At 35.5% G+C, this 19,062-nt stretch overlaps 1 protein-coding gene across 1 annotated transcript in view; it reads left to right on the top strand.

Annotated features, from left to right (window-relative positions):
• The window catches only part of SHANK2 (SH3 and multiple ankyrin repeat domains 2), a 344,135-nt gene that overhangs the window by 68,304 nt on the left and 256,769 nt on the right, over nt 1–19,062 (top strand). Inside the window, exon 11 of the mRNA XM_042868615.1 lies at nt 16,852–16,918. Coding sequence (XP_042724549.1) covers nt 16,852–16,918 — 67 coding nt within the window. The remainder of the gene's footprint in view (nt 1–16,851; nt 16,919–19,062) is intronic.

The raw sequence follows: 19,062 nt of genomic DNA, 5'->3' as shown, positions 1-19,062 counted from the left end.
AAGAATCTCATATGTACATAATGAGAACACTTGTAGCTGCACCTTCTATTCCTTTGAGTAACCTCCATTATGTTGTTTTCTGAGAAAAATCTAAAAGGATTCCTTTAAATTGCTGCTTACAAAATTGATTGCATGAAAATGGATCCTTCCTGTAAATACAAAGTATCCATATATCAATACATGTGTATTTTGCATTCAAGGCCTGCCAAAAATGTATTTATTTTGGTGAAAATGAGGAGCACACTTTGACTTTCGTATCTTGCATTTGTGGCAGATGAATGTCCTATAATTTTACTGCACATTTAAAAAATATAAATAAAAAATGGAGCAAGGAAATGTTCACGTATTTCCAAACCATGGTGATGCTTAAAATAAGCATGGGTTTACAAGATCATAAGAAAAAAAGCCAATCCAAGTTAAACAGTGTACCATTAGATTCAGGTATCCCATACTGAGTTCCTTGTAGAGTTCTCTGCCTGAGATCTGGCTGTCTTTTTTAGCATTTCACTGTCTAAAAGAATTAGTGTTGGAATGACATTGCCAGGTATCAAAGCCTGGAAAACCTTGTGTATGTTTCCTAATTGAATGCATAAGTGTTAATTAGCTACTTTCAAAGAAGTGTTCTTCATCCTGACTGATTGCTCAGATCTATTTAGTAATCAGTACTAAATACAGTTCGTGTCATCCAGAGTTCAAAGTCTGCTTTTGACTGTCAACTGCAGAACCTTTTGCTGATAGGATGCACTCTGCAATAAGAGTATGGGGCAGAAGAAATTCCACTGAGTTTTTTCCGAATAAGCAATAATGCTGACATAAACTATTATATCATCTCTATTTGTGTTCCAAGTAGGTTAGGACAATTCTTGTATCATTGTCCTCAGTATAGGCTTGAGAACCTTTTGCATATTATGTGTTTTGATTAAAAGCGAATGAACAGTTACAGTTAAGATGAAACCTGTGCCACATCATTATGTGACATTGTTAGTTCTGTTGGTTAATCAGTTGCTTACCCATCATGTCTTGACTGAGTATCTGAGAATCTAAGTACCATATATGGTAATTTTTCTGTGCTAACAGAAGGTATAAATCTATCAGCATTACAGAACTGGAAGTGCTAGCTAATAATATGCTGTTATGTATGTATGAGCGGGTTTGTGCTTTCATTCATAGCACTGAACTTGAACATGCTCTCAACCATGACTGCTGTAAGTACTACTGATGCCTCCATAGCCATTTGTAGGTTCTGACAGAGTTTGCCAAACATGTTTGCCGCCATCATATAGTGGATTGAGTTACAGCTTTCATAAACGAAATGGTGAACTTCTGTTCCAGATGTAGGTTGGCTTTCAAGTTTCCAGTGGTTTTAGGTGTTTTTTTTCCTGTTAAAGTTTCTTTTTTATTACTAAAAATAAGAACAGAATCCTGTTTTTTTGACCTCCTGGCAGCTGCAAAGAGATGTACTGAAAAACTTCCTAGATGTTCTTTCGAAAAATCCATTATATCTTACCAACATCCATAGATTAATGTAAAATTTCTTACCTGACGATCATTATTCCAGTAACTCAGAAATATCACTTATCCAGCGTTTACAAGCCATTGATATTGTATTGTGCAAGTTCAAAAGGACATACACGTTGTTTATCATTTTTCTTTTACTTAGCATAAGTCCTGTGTGAATAATTCATGTTTTTTTTTTTTTCATACTGTCTATAAACACTTCCAAGCTTAGAGCTAATAGAACTAATGACCAGTGCGTTTGAAGCATATGTGTTCAAATATGCTGAGGAATTTGCATTTAGTGACGTTCAGGGCTGTATCTAAGGGTGATTTCACTCTCAGAAGTACCTTGTTGTTGACCACTGCTGTCTCAAGTCAACACGGTCTTTTAATGTGCAGATATATAGACAGCACGAAGAACAACCATCTTCCGGTGCAGTTCCACTGCAGGTAGAATTGTTCCTTTCAATGTCTTGGCTGTGCATCCATTTTCAATTGCTCATATTTTTGCCAGATTTTAATCATTTGAAAAGAAATTTTCTATGCCTGGTTCATCAGGCTGCATTGTTCAGAAAAACAAAATGATTCAGCTGTTTCTGAGTATGGGTGAAGGAAAACATGTGTTGTTTTTCTCATACTGGAAAACTCTGTTGATTCCCCTCTCCTTGTCCCATCTCCCCTGTGGTGTGATATTGTTTTGTTTTCTTTAATTGCCCTACATGCTGTTAGTGATCTCTGTATTAGTAACACAACAGTGTAAAATGGTTTGCAGCCTGACTCAAATTCAGGGGCTCCAAAACTAGTTGCATATTTGGAAGCTTGCTAGGGGGATGCAGATGTGCAGAATAGGGCACTGGTAAGTAAGAATGGCATTTGAGAACTTGCAAGTGGGTGGAAAAGTTTGGGACTGGCTGAGTCTGAGGCTGAGAGGCAGTGAAAGTTCAGTAAGAGCAAGATAGATAAGGGTCTTAGGAAGACTTCTATCAAAAGTGTCAGAAGAAAAAATAAAAATCAGTTCAGGGAAAATGGGGACTGACTATATGGAAAAGGAGGTCTGAGCTGGAAAGCCAGGGAGGGTAGGGATTTCTCAAGGTGGAAGTACATATGCTAGCAATCAGTCAGAAAAAAATTCATCTGTTATCCAGCATATTGCCATAATGACTTCCCAAAGCTCAGTTTTGATTTGGTTTATTTTGCAGAATCTCTTTTTGGTGGAATTTCTAGGCAAAGGACAAAAGGTTACTTCCAGGTATTTTTGTCTCTGACTTATTTTTGAAGGGTAAAACTGATAAAGCAAACTTTAAAACTGAAAATCTCTGTCCAGTGCCTGAAGAAGTCATTTTTATAAATACAAAGAAACGTTAGAATATGTAACTATTGTGTTACTGGAATGTAGCAACTAGAAAAGGACTTCTTTTTTGCCAAGTTTTTGTTTTTATATTTGCATCCTAATTCCTTCCCTAAAGCACCTGTGCAAAGAATGCATCATTGGATATTGCGTGTTATTGGCGAAAGAAGTCTCAAAATATCTCTTTTCTCATGATACGTTCTGCCTTTAGTCAGACCTTAAGCTTATTCCTGTTTTCTTCCTGCTTTGAGTGAAATCATTGAATTTATTGTTCCGTGTTTGTGTTGGCTTATTTTTTATCCATGTTTGGCCACTGATTAGTTACATTTTGTTTTGCAGTACAAAAATAACAGGTAAAAGACAATCTGCCATAGAAAATTATGCAGTCTAGTTTACACTTACTCAAGATTTGAATATTGATGTAGAAGATTCAAAGATGTAATCATTTTTAATAATTGTGGTAGAAGAAAGTATGTTTTCAACTGCACACAAGTGATGATACAAGAATAAAATACTACATGAGCTTACATGTGCATGTTCACCATCATTTTCATAAGAAGAGATTATAAAATTAAAAAGAAAATCTCATGGTGATACACTCAGATGCAAACAGTGATTAGTTATGACATGTTTTCTCATCATTTACCTTGAAGTGCTATTTATAGAAGAACACATGTTCTCATTTGAGAAAAAGGATTTTTGGGAATCCTGTACATCACCTCCAGCATACTTATGCCTTTGTGCTGATATGTTATCTGCTATAATATTAGGGAATTGTTGCCAAATGGAAATATACCTGAGAATAGAAGATGGGAATACCTGGGATAGAAGATGTTCCCATTAACACTTCCAAGAAAAAAGTGTTCAGTGGGAAGCTAGAAGTGACCTAGGTTGTCAGTAGATTTACTGCTGTTGTTAATTTTGAAGCATTGACAAACTGTTAGGCAAAAGCTTCTCCTTGCTTGTGTATGAAGCACAATTCCCAAAGGTCAGTATTTAGTTCATTATACAGTTGGTGACAACAAAGCAAAATGTTGTATGCTCACTGAGAATGTGGGACAGCAAAGATGCACTGCTTTTGTAACAGAAACTGAAAATTGGGGCCTCTATATTTTACTGGGCAGAAATGGTGGGTTTGTATCCCAAGAACCTTCTCCTTCTCCTTAGATCTTTTTAGCCACCAACTCTGCATGTTACACATCTTTTGCTAATACTTTTTCCTGGCTTGGATAAGTTGAATTTGGGAAGAGATACAGGAGCAGAAAAATATATGTGCGTATGTAATGAGATTTAAATCCATTCCCCTTGACCCAGCAATGGTTTGCAGAGCACTGGCTAATCACTCTCCTCTGTCTTATTCTTTGCCATTTTTCAGAAAAGTGGACAAAATGAAGTAATGTGGTAAAACACAAATTAAATTATGTGATCATCTGTATTGCAAAGGGCAAAATATTGCCACACTTGAAGGTACTTAAAAATACTTACAGCAGGTTCTAAAACAAAACAAAAAAAGAATTGTGCAGCAACATCAGCTTTTGTGTCTGCAAACTTATGGCGGAGTGTCCATGAGCTGATTCTTTATACTGTACTCAGTGTGCAATCCCACACGTCTTATCATCCCCTTTGTGCTTTCTCTTCCTGCTCAGGCAGGAGCTGAAGTGCCTCAGGTGTCTGTCTATGGACCAATATTTCACTGGGAAGTAAAGTGTCCCTGAGGTAGCTAGGAGCCAATCTGTTTGTTTGTTTCCACCAAATGGATAAACTTCAAAAAGCTGGGAAGCAGCTGAAACTAGGTTATAAAAGGGAACAAATTAAGCAAACTAAATTGTAAGGGTCACTACCAGTTCTTGCCTCCAAGTGAGAGATGCTGGTGTGCAGTGCAGACGTGATGAGCTGTCATGGAGAAGGTTGCAGGAGGTAATGTAGATCTCTGTGATTTTAATTTAATTATAGAGTTTTGATAGCCAGACTGAATATTGCTCTTATTATTTTATTTATACTATCTCCTACAAGAGAAGGCAGCAAGGGTAAGTTCTTAAGTGGCAGAACTGTAACTGAGCAGTCACACATATATCGTCTAATCCTTATAAAAAGGTCAGCTGTGCTGAACTCTCTATATTTTTTGTTGTTGCTTTAAAGATCACAGCAATCTTGTCATTGGAAAATCTTCATTTGATTGTTGTATATAAAGGGAGCTGCTTTTGCATTTTCCTTTCTTTTAGGCAGATTTTATGTCTCCAACTCATTGGAAAAGCTCTAAAACAATCCTAAGACCATGATGAACAGGATTAATATAAAATGTCTATTTATTTGAATTGCATTGTTGCCAGGGTTTTACATGTATTGAAGTGGAAATGATAGATGCTGTATAAACTCCCAGAGAGTGACAGATAGCAAGTATTTATTCTCTCATATTCTTATAGAAGAGTGCACTATATCAGACTCTGCTTTAGATTTAACTGTGGGAGAAATGAGAGATGCTGTTCTCTTGATTCCTGTTCCTGTGTGTGTGGTATAAAGACCGTTATACTATATGAGAAATCTGTTTCACAAGTCGTAGATAAGCATGCTTACAGTAATCTGCTACATGTAAAGTTTTCTTACTCTTACAACAGTGTTATTTTGAGATGTTAATACTATTCAGTTTTTCTATTAAATACATAACAATACATTATTAGACTTAGAGCAAAGCTGTATGTAAAAGCTCTATGACACTGATCAATTTAGTTGATGCAATGAATGAGAAATTTCAGAGAAGCTGAAATTTCTCCACATAGGCTGAAGCCACTTCTGCCTTGATGTTCCAGATCCCCAGTGGTGTCCTGCTGTTCACCTCTGCCTGCTTGCATCTGATCAGACTCTCAGAGCGAGTGCTTAGATTTGGGGGAAACAGTGTGTTCTTGCAGGCTGAGCTGAGTCCTTGCCTGGATCATGGGCACCTTAGGTCCATAAATACCAGCTAATGATTATGGCTATGATGTGCTGATGTGATCTCTTGCTTTTACGTGAATATACAGGCTGTTTGCTGTTAATTTCTGGTAATATCCACGTGAGTTCTTGTTGCTTGTAAAATGAAGTGCCTCTGGGATGACTGAGCATCTTCTTGCACTGCCCTTTGGAGAGTGCTCGTGTTGTGCAGTTGGCATATGCCACATCCCCATGTCCATCCTCATCAGCGCATATTGTGGCATTGGCCTTTACTGTTTCCAGAGGTTTTGTCGTAGCTAACACATTGAGTTTGGAATTAATCCACCAAATGTATTAGGTAAGATAATAATCATATTTTATTAGCTTGGTGCATTCAGCCCTAAGGGCTTTCAAAAAGCATTTTTGTCAATTTGGTGTAGCGGTTTAAACAACACTGTGTTATTAAACAGTGCTGTTTGCAGAACTGAATTCCATAAACTGTTTGTGCTGTGAAATAGTAAGCAGCTTCTTTTGCCTTCTGTGACTAGGAAGGCATTTTTTCTGAAAGTACTTTGGAAAGTAGCTGCTAATATAGTATGTTTTGACTTTTCTATGAGGAAAGCCTGTGTTCAGAGGTAAAAGCACCTGCAGCAGGGCACATCTTTACACCTTAGCTAAATTTTCTGTATAACCCAACATTTACTGTGATTTCAAGGAAAGCAAAATCCAGCACACAGCATGCTTTCTCGGTCTTTTTTTTTTTTCTAAATGACTTCTGCTGAAGATTACATTTCATGGCTTTCTGATTTAGCATATCATTGGGAAGAAAAAAAAGAAAATTAAATCAATTTTATTACTGGCTGTGCCTTATCTGATTCATCTCATTCTGCAACCTGGCTTTATCTGCTTTCAATAAACACTCCTTTGGAATTGCTACTCACCCATGTAGCAGTAATGGGGATTATGCAATAACTAGCTTCTGATGGCTCTTTCCAGCCTGATCTAGATTTTCTCATGGAAAGCATCTGTAATTGTAAATGCATGTATCACCCTGTCTGCTTTTTCTTTCTTATATTAATAATTAAAACGCAAACGTAGAAAAGTGCATCTTGCTTGAGAATGATTTGCTAGGTGGCATTTTAGCAGAGAAGCAAAAGAAAGATGTACATATTTTTTTCTCCTTGTAGGACAGAAATATTAAATTTCCTAATACATACAGTGACCAAGGAAGAATCTCAGTGCAGTCTGTATAAAACAGGGCAACCTAAAAATATCAGTTTTTTCTCATCTAAGGAAATAGAAGGAAATAAAAGAGTGACGTGAAGCGGTGAAATTGTGCCTGGGATGAATTCACCAGCACATTCCTTTTTTTACAGCCTGACATGTTTCATGGTAACTTTAGCTGACTTGCCGGCATATTCAGTTCAACACTTCCTGGCAAGCTGGTTATTGCATAACTCCGGATCCTTTTGTCATAGGAGTTAAGTTTGCATTTCAAAGCTGAGACAGTGAGATGATTTAGAATCGATTTGCTTGCAAGTTGCGAGGAAAGGAGTTACCTTCTTTAATCTTGGTTTACATGCAGAGTTAGCTTAATCAGAAGGTTTTCAGTCATGGCTTATTCATGAGTAAGAGTAATTAAGTTTTAAGAACATAGTTGTGTATTTTCTTGAAAGGATATTGTACGGTAAAATACATGTTCTACTTTTAAAATCATATTAAAATTGCTGGAAAATGAGCTTGGCTGCCTAACGGCACTTTAGGTAACCTTGCTAAAGCAGAACTCAGAAGAAAATGAGAGATTTCAGCGTAATAGTCTTCTCTTAACTTTGACTTGAATTCACTGTGCTTATCAACGCTGGCACTGTTTTGTGGCCACTGTGTGTAATACCAGAAAGCATAGGATCTGTGAAATCTGCAAGCAAAACCAGCGTTTTAGCAATGAAAATGTACTGTTACATTTGCAATGTACTTTTTTTGATAATAGACAGGTATATACATATGTATTGAGTGTCCATTGTTATATAACTGAATATTTGCTTGGTTTTTAAATTTTAATTGCGCAAAGGCATTTAAGGTAAAGTCCTAATTCCTTGAAGTTGATAAAAGTGGATGGGATGGAAATTTGTTCCCCGTGCCTTGCTCAAGATTGTTTCAAAGCTATGTTGCTAAATCTTTCTCATGATATATTATGCTTCATATAATTGCTTTTAATTAATGTTACCTAATTTTAGCGCTTAGCACTATTTTTATTTCTTTTAAGTCATGTGAAATTTCAAACTGCATTGAAACAAATAACTGCAAAGTCTTTAGCTACCAATAGATGATTATTGTAATTTGCTACTGCTGAAAGCCAAACAGAAACAGTTTTAGGTGTCAGAAACGTTGCTTTAGTAGAAATGATTGTAATTTTGTAACCTGTGAGAGAGGTTCAGGACATCTTTCTATTCTCTACTGTACCACTGTTGTGAAAGTCTTTTTGTCATTGCCTAGCAAGACGTGAAGCTTTTCCCACCCATTTTAGGACACTTAGACTCCTAGGATATAAAAAACGCTTTCATCTTAGTGCTGCAGTGCAGCAGTACTTGAAGTTCTAAAGTCAAGTCTTTGATTACTGTTAATGAGTAGTCAGGGCACCAGGTGGCTCTCACCCGGGAAGCTACATGGAGAGCTTTAAGATGTTCGTAAAGGATGCTGGTACCCAGCACCGCAGACCTGCGTACTGCCGTGAGATGGGAAGCATGAATCCTGTGACCTTAACACTGAGGCAAAGTGATCATTGCAAGCCTTTGTTTAAACGGTGCTAAAATGATCAAGGGAATGATGAAGAGCCTCAAAGAAATATTGGCCCTTGCCCATAATTTATATTTTCAGATGCTAAAACTAGTTGTTGAGCAAATGCAAGGTATCTATTTTAAGATACTGCATGTCAATATCTGACTACAGATGGCTCCATGAATCATAGTTGGAAGAAGGAAAATGTTAGACACTAAGATATTGTTGCTAAGAGATTTTTGTACACAATATGCTAACATGTGCTGGCAAATTTGGGAACAGTAGCAGCAACATGCTTTTGGAGAAAAAAAAATTCAGTGGTGAAGAAACTGTCTTCAAAGGACTATTTAAAGGATAGTAACATTATTGTGCTTTGTTGTATCAAGAACTGATGAAGATGAAATTGTCTTTCAAGCAGATAATATACAGAAAACATCCAAAAGGTAAAGCTAATCCTGCTATCCAATGAAATAGAAAGCAGGGACTAGAAGAAAAAAGAAAAAAAAAAGCCCTGTACTTTGGGTTTTAAATTAAGTAAATTTCAAGATAATTAAAGATATTGCTGATATTTTGCCATCTACTGGACAACAGTTATATTAATATATGATGTTAATTTCTTTATAAATCAAAAATAGTGGGCTTGTTTTACATTCTGTAATTATATCAGTTAAGAATTATTTTCTGTCCAGGACAAAAGCATGTGTGAAAATGCTAAGTATAATTTTTTTACTTGTATTCTGTAATAACATCATAGAAAATTTTAGTAAAACTGCCAGTATTTTATTGACCTGGCAGAGATATAGGGTATTTCTGCACTTAATATAATCTTTACTGACTGCTATGTGAAGAGAAGAAAATTAAGTTTTACTTCTTTGCTTCTTCTGTATATACATTTTACACCTTTTTTCAGTGTTTTGCTGAAATTTGAGAACAAATTATATCTGAAAGAAAATTTCAAATTCCAGTATTCTTTTAGTACTCTTTCTCTCTTGGAATAAAACTTTTTACAATTCTTACGTGTTTTCAGAAAAAAGTTATCTTTATATACAAATATAAAATTCTCATGGTAAAATGTACTTTTGACATATTTCTAATTATGTGTATTATATCTGAACTTCAAAGCTGTTTACTTTTTATTAAAAGTTTTGGAGTGTAAATGTGAAGATGTATCTCCGTAAGGTGAATATATATATCTTGTTGAGGTCGTGTTTCATGTCATCCATCTTAAGTGTAGTCGGGAGCGCTATTAGAAAAGAACATGGAATAGTGATATTAATAGAATATAGAACAAGAGTTTAGTTGTGTCGTATGATGAGGTGAACTAGAAAGCTTCATTTAATTTTATTTTACCTCATAGCCTCAAACTTAAGAGTCAACCATAATCAATACAACTGTAAAATATGGGATGGTGCTTTGCACTTTGAGCTTGGAAGGTAAAATATTGAATTCATGATTATTCAGCATATCTATTTTAGATTATATAGTTATTGCAACTGCATAGCATTCTCCAGCTGGTTCAGAAAATAGAGTTTTTGCTCTACTTATTGAATTCTTAATGTCTTCTCTACTTGAAAATAGCTAAAGCTGTTATATTTTGCAAAGATAGTACAAAATAATATATTTCTAAAGGAAAATGATTTCTAGATATGTCTTTGTATTTATTGAATAAATTAACGTGTCTTAATTTTAAAAGCTCTCTTAAACTAGGCAAGAAACCAATAATGCTTGATAAGTACATTTTTCTCCCACACCTATGGGAAAGAAATTCAGAATGCAGACTGCTTCATGTTTTTCCAAGCCAAACTCCATCTGTACCACTGAGGATAGTTTTAAAATCTACATGCTGCTCATATATGAGAGCAACTAATGCATATCAATTTAAGATTTCTTTCCAAGTCCACAGTGTGCTACGTGATTTTTCTGTCACTATTTATCAGGAATATAACCTCATTGTGCTATGTGCAGCACGGGCATGCACGCTCATACATGAGAGCAAGGGTTTCCAACTTTAGAACCTGAATTTAAGATTCTAACGTTGTTGTGGATGAATAATGGAATGGTGCACAGTGACAGTCTTCAAAGTGGCTTTAAACTCTAAAAGCCTTTACCTCTTCATTTCATTAGGGATAGCTTTTCTGTCAGGAGGACGTGATAGAAATACGTTGAACTACATTTCCTTTTCAATGCCCAACAGTAAGCAACATTTTAACTTCATACTGAATTATAGAGGTATCATATCTGTGTCCAAAGATAGTGATTATAATGCAATGGTTTAGAGATCACTGTGCTGTTGGATCTTTTTTTTTTCTCCTTTTTTTTTTATTTTATATTTCAGGTACTTTCAGTGAGTTGTTGTTATGCTTTTTTGTCCAGAAATTTGTTCATTAAAAATGGTAACATTTCGATTATATTTAATATGAAGAGATTAAGTCACAATTAAGAGACATGCAGGAGCTCCTCAAGCAGTCTCTTTGTTAAGAAGGTGATCCTAACAATTCCTTCCAAAGGTATTTGAGATAATTTCTCACTAGTCTCCACTGTGAATCCTACTGCTTTGTCCTTAGTGGTACAATGATTTATAATTTTATGTCTAGTAAGTCTATGATTTGAGTGGAAGGCAATTTCTGGAGAACGTTATTGCTGGATTGTATCATCTTCTCCTTCCAGTTCCACCTGGAGATAGGAGAATGCAGTGTACGTGGACCCCAGAGTAGCTTTTATGTTGCGTTTATGTCTATTCCTTGTCTGAGTAAGGACTGAGACTGAGTAAAGTCTCTTTTTGTTCTGGGATGGAGCTATCTTCTGTAATGTACCGTGCCATACCTGAGCTCATTGCTATTTCAAGCTTTCTTGAAAGACTATCATTTAGTGAGTGCTGCAGGATAGCAGAGACAATGCAAGGGTAAAATATCAGCTCTGAAAGAAAGAATAATGAAATGTTCTTTCATCAGGGAAGTGAAATTGTCTGGAAAAGAAGGGGAGAAAAGCAGGTGGGGAGTGCTATCTGTTTTATCATGAACTGCTTATTGTGAATTGCAGCTACAAATGTGCAGCACAAAAAGCCTCCTCCACTCTCCATTTAGGCAGAGCATTTTAAAGCTTTGTCTCACATGATCTAAGATTTAAGCATGTGGGGAAGGAAGTGAAGCAGCCTTGACTGAGAGAGAAACATAAATGAAATGTGAGATGCTCTCCCCATTTCCATGTAGAAACTCTGTTGAAGTTCATTGGCTGGACATTAATAGGGGACAACTTCAGTTTCTCCTTTTTTTAAAATTCATTTCTTATTGTGGGGAGTAATTTGTTTCTAAGAGTAATAATGTAATATAGCTGTTGTGCTTGCCTTTCAGGGACTAACCTATTGCTGTAGGCGTAGGAGGCAGTGTAACAACCTATAAAGCTCTAAAATTGTATTTGCTAACAGGCTACAAAGATCTTACTCTAATTTAATATAATCTCTACCTGTGATACACTTCAGGAGCAGAAGAAAACCAATTGTGAAAGGTTAGTGACAGGTAAAGTGTACATATAATTTCCAATTTCCCAAAAGGAACAAAGCACTGCATGAATTAAAATCCAGAAAATCTAAATGCTTGAGGGTAAGTAATTGATATATTGACAGCTGCAGTTTCCATGCTGAAAAGAGAGCCTTTTGCGAGGCAGTACTTGCTACAGAATGAAAGCCTTTATGAATCTCTCTCATGCTGAAACCTGTATCTGGACATCTACCAGGCTCCAATAATGTAGACTTATTTGCCTTCTACTTTGGGCGAGAAAACACTGTACTTGAACTGCTTAGTTATGCTTTTCAGCTGGACATTCATTGTCACTGTGCTGGGATGCTGCAGGAGCAGTCTTTCTGATTCTGGAGCCAATGCATAGTAAATACGGCCTTTAAAAACAGAGTAAAAGATTTACAGATTTGAGTGGAAATCATAGATTAATGACTTTTTGAGAAGATAACCAGACTTTATCAAATTTTCCAGAATAATTTCACAAAGGACATGAACCTGAAATATCATAAGACTGCTTTATATGCTGTTTTTTAAAGAGCTGCAATTTTTGAAGCTTCAGCATAATAGAATCTGTAGCTAGCCTCTAGCTGTTAAGTGCTAGCTCCAGCCTTTCATGGCAATATTTCATGTCTGGAAACATGCATGTGATGCATTTTGATGACTGGAATCCAATTCCTACTGGAATTGGGAGAGACTTTCACTATACTTCTGCTGCTGGTGCTGTTTTTTTTATTACTGCCAAGAAGAGATGTATTGTAACCCCAAAAAGAAAGACAAAGAAATCTTTCTTTCATACAGTGGCCTGTCAAGTTGAAATCTGACTGTATAATATCCCTGCAAGAGAAATATGGGTATTTAACAACATGTAAATTATGAAATCACTCTATTATGTTTTATAAATACGTGAATACATACCTCTTTCTAAAATACAACGAAATTTAGTACAATCATAGAACTTCAATGAATTTCCACTGAAGTTTTCATGTTACTCAAAGGAAAAGTTAGACTGCTTCATTTTGTATTAAATTTGTACTGGTTGAAGCGCGTTGTTCTGATCATATAAAGACTGCTCACTTGCCCTAATGCATTCACACTAATAGCTTTGTCTGATCACACTGCTACTTAGGTTCAAGAAGAATTTTGGTGGAAAAGAGGCTACTGTGCTTCGTTTGCAACTGCAAAATCTGAATGAATATCATTTTATATATTTCAGATTTCTCTCTGACTCCACTTTCTCCCACACTCTTTACCCATCAAATTCAAGTGAAGCACATTGACGTTATGCCAAGAAATATTTGTACTTTTTTACTTGCTTTCTTTAGATCTTACCATACTTGCCTTCATTTTTGCTGTTGGAATTTTACATAATGTTTCTACTGATTTGAAGCAAATTGAATTAAAAGAGTTGATACCTTGAGCTTGCTGAATCTAGTGCTTGATTCAGAAACAATTCTCTGTCAAGCTGTCTCTCAGCTCTCTTTTTTCAAGTAATAAAACGTATTTGTCACTCGAACAACATGCTTTATTTGAGTTTTAAAATCTTTTTTGTATCAAACATTCTTTCATTTGAGTAACATGGCGGCTGTCTAGCAAGCTGCCTGTCACTGCTGAATTCCCTGCTTGAATTTTACATGCCAATTAGTGGTAATGCTGATGTAAGGTATTATTGCTCTTCTAACACTCCGTGATCTATATACAAATGTTGTTTTTATGAGGCAGACTGCAGAGTATGAGGTTAAACAGGCAGGATTTGCATAGCTTCTCTGTTACTTTTATAGTGCCATTGACCAGGTTGAATGATAAGTTGCACTTTAAAACTAGCCACTGAGGGCCGGATTTGGATATATTATCAATGCTGAGAAGAAAGGTTTTTTTTCATGACTAGTTCCTGGAATACAGTTGTTCTGACTAATGGTTAAAATATTAATAATGTTCAGATGAATAACTATCACTATTGATGATGAGGTGGCAGTGCTTCACCATATCCATCTAGCTCTATTTGAACTTACTGATCTCTGCAGACAATAGAGCATGCAGATATCTTATATATCTCAGTCAACTGCAGTCTAAATGAAGTGGGATTGATTAGAACCAGCATTATTGATTAATAACAATACATTCTGCTCGCAGGAATCAAGTATTAAATCTAAAACATCTGAGAAGTGCCCAGAGCAAAATATTTCCTTATGTTTAATATCATAATGAGAAATTACATGACTGTTACTGGTAAGTATGGTGCTAATCTATGTGCATCAATTACTTAAAAGACAAAAATTATTACATTGCATTTGCGATGCTCATAGCTGTCTACTGGAGATTATTTTAAAGCACAAATAAATATCTCTTGAGTACAACTGCTAGGAGCTGTGTAAATGTGGATCAGAGCTTCTGCTATCACATAAAGACACTTGAAATGAGAAACAAACTTAATTACTGTCTTTAGCCCTTACGTTGGATAGAATTTCATAATGAAATAAGAAACAATTTGCCAAGGAAAAAACATCCGAAAAGCATTAAAGAAGAAAAAGGAGGGAGGGACTTGGATTTAGGATGTAAACATGATAAATGCTATGTTCTGTTGCTTGTTTTAAGCTTTTCTTGATAGTTTGAAAAAGTCATTCTGATACTGCATTATACTTAAAACATAGTGATTTCTTTGGAGGCATGGTTGTATTTCCTAGCCCGTAAATTTTACAACCTGAACTAGATCAGCCTGTCTCTCCTTAAACCAACTGCTGCTTGCTTAAGACTGTGAGATAAGTCCGAGACTACTTCAGTGTATTTGAAAGCATTTTTTTTATATCTGGGTTATTCTGCAGGGATTTCCAGAAATGTTTTGTGAGCGATAACTTGTGGCATGAGGACTAATTCAATGAGAGTCTTAGGTGTAAATGCCTTAAAGTGAGCTCACCAGAAGGACTTTAGAGCAGAGAACGCGATAATCTGTCAATTATTCCCATCTAGCTTTATTTAGGAGTTTTGTAATGCGTTCTCTTTTCTTAGACAGTTCACCATTCCTGCTGCGAATACTCATCACGGGACTGCACATTAATGAGACTTGTTCCAGTGTTCTAATAGGATATATAATAAGCCTAAGGCCTACACAAGATTCACTAATGCAGAAAGAGATATAGTGTATGAAATGAGGCATGCTGAATGAAAAGCGCAGAGAATTTATATAATTTCTTTATTTTGAAATGAAGTAGATGTCCGAAATGTGGCTTATGATTTAAGCCTCCTCTAAGCTTACCATTTAAAACAAATTTGGAAACACCTACATAATAGTTGAGATTTTCTAACTGTATCTTGTCATGAGTGTATAAAGTCTTCATTTTTGAGAGCTTCCATATTATTTTGTGTCTGTTAATAGTAAATAGAACTTACTCTTTAAGGAAATTTTCTGCAGTAAGAGAAGTATAACCTTAGACTTCTTACGTTAAAAAATGTTACTTGTATTAATTGTACCTCATACACCTCTCTAAGAATATGTCGTTCTTTTCATTACTCTTCATGTCTGATATTAGTTGAATGGTTCAGACCAGCTGACAATTTTTCTTGGTCGTCAACTCAGACTTTTCCCCTGATTTTAAATTATTCTTACGATTGACTGTAGCGCTGTATCCAAGGAAGTCCTTAAGTAAGATTTTTATTTTCTTTTTCCCAGCCTGCATTAAGGTTGGATATTTGGACAAATTCTTTCTCAGAAAGAGTAGTAAGACACTGGAACAGGCTGCCTAGGGAAATGGTAGAGTCACCATCCCTGGAAGTGTTCAAGATATGTGTACATTTGGCACTTAGTTATGTCGTTTAGTAGGTGTGGTGGTGATGGATTGACAGCTGGACTAGATGATCTTAGTAGTCTTCTCCAACCTTAATGATTCTGTGATTCACTCTGTATGTGCAGAAGCTCTGATGAGAAAAGTGAGCTGAGTGTATCACTTTTACCAGCATTAAGAAAGATGCAGTGACCCTGGGAGGAAAGAAAGCTTCAAAATAAGTGAAGGAAAAGGAGTTCATGGAGATTCGCAGTAAAACAGGAGAGGAAGAAGGGAGGAAATAGCAGTAGCATAAGCAAATCTTTCTTCCTATCCTGTGGAGATATTTCTCTTATTAAGATCATTTAGATGAGGACTTGCAATAGTTTGTCACGCATCCACGTTTTACAATCAGGAAATAAATTAAAAAGATAATAATAATTTTTTCTACCAGAAGTGTAGTTTAATAAACACTGTATTTACATATGCATAAGCTATTGAAGTTTCTCTTTTGTAGTCATCTTTGCTGTCTTAGTGATACCTGACTTATTGTAGTTTCGGGTACTTCTTTCCTGGTTATCCCACGTACACTGCAGTGCAGCTTCTGAATCAGTGTTCAGTTAAGGAACGAGGAGGATCAATAAAGGGAAAATAATGTCTTAGTATCTCTCTCAGAACCTACGATTATACAATTCTCCAGACCAGTATAGCCCTGAGAGTGCTGGGGATGCTGCTTTTGAATGCCACAACATGAAAAGCTCCACAGGTCATAGAGCAGTTGCCTGAGAGACACCCATGATCACAGCAACCTTATTAAATGGGCAACTGGGAGACTTGATCTGCTTTTTCACATAGACTGTAATGTCATTTCATAATGTTGCTTCCACAATGCATTGTATGCAACAATTGAAGAATGGAAGTAGAGATGTCCATGAAATAAACAATCAATTTTACAAAATGAAATGTCTGATGTTTATTAGAAGTATAACTTGCATGTTTTCTACTTAATGAATTATGACAAGATATTAATTTTAACTATTTTACAATCCTTCAGGTGGCTATAATAGCAGGAAATTTTGAGCTTGCTGAATATATCAAGAATCACAGGGAAGCTGATATTGGTAAGCAAAATATTTTAAAACACTGCAAATAAACTATTCATGTTTGAACCAAGATTTTACAAAAATGTTAATAATGATTTAATGTTAGATATGCCTATGAGGTACCCTGGTGATGGTGTTTCAGGGAGAATTTAAAAGTAACTTTCCTTTACATAATGCAGGTAGGAAAAAAAAAGATGAAATGTTTTCAAAATATGCTCAGAAAAAGAAAATTTGATAGGTAATGCAACAGTTGCAGATGTTTTGAATATGAACGAGCCAGTTTCTAATGGATTAAATATACGTGCTCATGCCCAGCAGAGCTAAATTGCTAGCTATTTTGAACTTTAGCATCAGGCTAAAGCAGTTCTCATGTGGGAATAATTGGTCAGAGGAAAATAAAGATGCTTTCCTGGAACTGTACACATATATGGCAAAAACTGTCTATCCATATCCATAAAAACTTTTCCTATCACAGAGGTTGATGTGTGAGACTGCATGAATCCTACAGCAGTTCCAAATGACAGGCACTAAGGGCCCTCAAGATAAACCTTCAGGATTTTTAAAGATCTTTTCACATAGTGAGTTCCGCCATTAAAATAAAGATAATTTAAATAAAGTGATTCCTTACACAGATTAATTAAAATACTTTAACTGAAACCAATTAAAGCCCCACAGAAAAATTGTTGCACTAAGAAAGGCATTTGTTCTGAAATAGAAGAGTCTGTATAGTTGTCTGCACTAATTTAACTCCATGTGTGTCCATGACTTGTTAGCATTATTCATGTGGAATACTGAGCCAACTCAAACACAGTTCAGGTCTGAGAAAGTATTGCTCTACATTAAAGTCTCTCTTCCCTTTCCCTTCCCAGTTGCCCATGCTCTGTAGGGATATATTTGAAAATTCATCATATGAAATTTAGCATCACTGTGATACTTTTAATTCCTTATAGTATGCACTGAGATAACTCAGGAAATTTTGTGGAAGTTTTGCATAAGTGTCTTGTTTCTGCGGTTCATTGCAAGCTTGGAAGGCTTTTTCCAGACAAGTAGGATAGCTCCGTTCCATATATCTTCTTCCTTCTGTCTTTATAAATAGTTTGATGTAAAAAATTAACATAAAAATGAACCAGCTATGCCTAGTGCAGTGAACATCTTGTTTATATTTACATATGATTAGTGGTTTTAGAACTTTGTGAAGATCTTGAAATGAACGGAAATGATTGGTTAGATTCAAATGGTCCCATTTGTTTCTGCTGTGCTAGTTCTTGGTACTTTGACTTGCCTATACAGCCAGTGCAGAACAAGTACTGCAAATAGTGCATAATATTATGTTTTCTGTCTTCCTGTTTTTTTTTTTTTTTCCTCTTAAAAATAGTTAAGTACAATGAAATAAAAAAATCTAACGACGGAATTAATTGCTCCAGTTTCAATATGAGAAATTGTAAAATTTAAGTAATGCTTACATTGCTCTTATTGACAGCAGACTCTAAGATGGTTTGCATGAAACCATATTGACCTTGAAATTGTTATTTTTCTGACTTCAGTTTTGTGCTATTTTTCCTTTCCTCTGATTGGTGCCATTTCTGAGTTACTATATAAGAGAGATTGTAATATAGTTTAATATCAGATGGATGAAATTCAGTTCAGAAAAAAAAAATGAGTCACATGGCTCATGTGTTAGCAGAGTTTAATGTTCATGACTAAACTCGCTTTGTGATTTCTATTAAAAAAAAAAAAAGCTTCTATGAGAAGCTTCTCCTGATTTTTCCCATGCCTTCACTTTCCTAATGAAAAATGGAAATATTGGTGCTTTTGTCACTCACTTTTTTTCAATTGTTTATTGATTGTGTATGATATTTAAATTAGTAGGTTTGTCCTAAAGAGCAAGCATTAGTTCATGCTGTTTCTCTCTACTGATTTGATTTAGTCAGATATCGTCCCTTAAGGTTTATTACCTGAAAAAATACTAAATAAAATAAAAGAAACACCAGTAAACATCAAAACGTCTAGTGTTTTTTTTTTTTTTTTTTTTTTTTTTTTTTTTTTTTAATTTAAAGATAAATAGAAGAATCAAAGAACAGTGTCCTGAGCAGAAAAGCTGACAGCTATTGTGGTGATGAATATGCAGTATCATGTCAGCATTTAAACTTCAACAGCTTGAC

Source organism: Lagopus leucura, unplaced genomic scaffold, assembly GCF_019238085.1.
Source record: "Lagopus leucura isolate 7727_CA_CO unplaced genomic scaffold, USGS_WTPT01 Super-Scaffold_1, whole genome shotgun sequence".
Classification (NCBI taxonomy): Eukaryota; Metazoa; Chordata; class Aves; order Galliformes; family Phasianidae; genus Lagopus; species Lagopus leucura.
The sequence above is the reverse complement of the archived record's forward strand: the minus strand, read 5'-3'. Positions and strand labels throughout refer to the sequence as shown.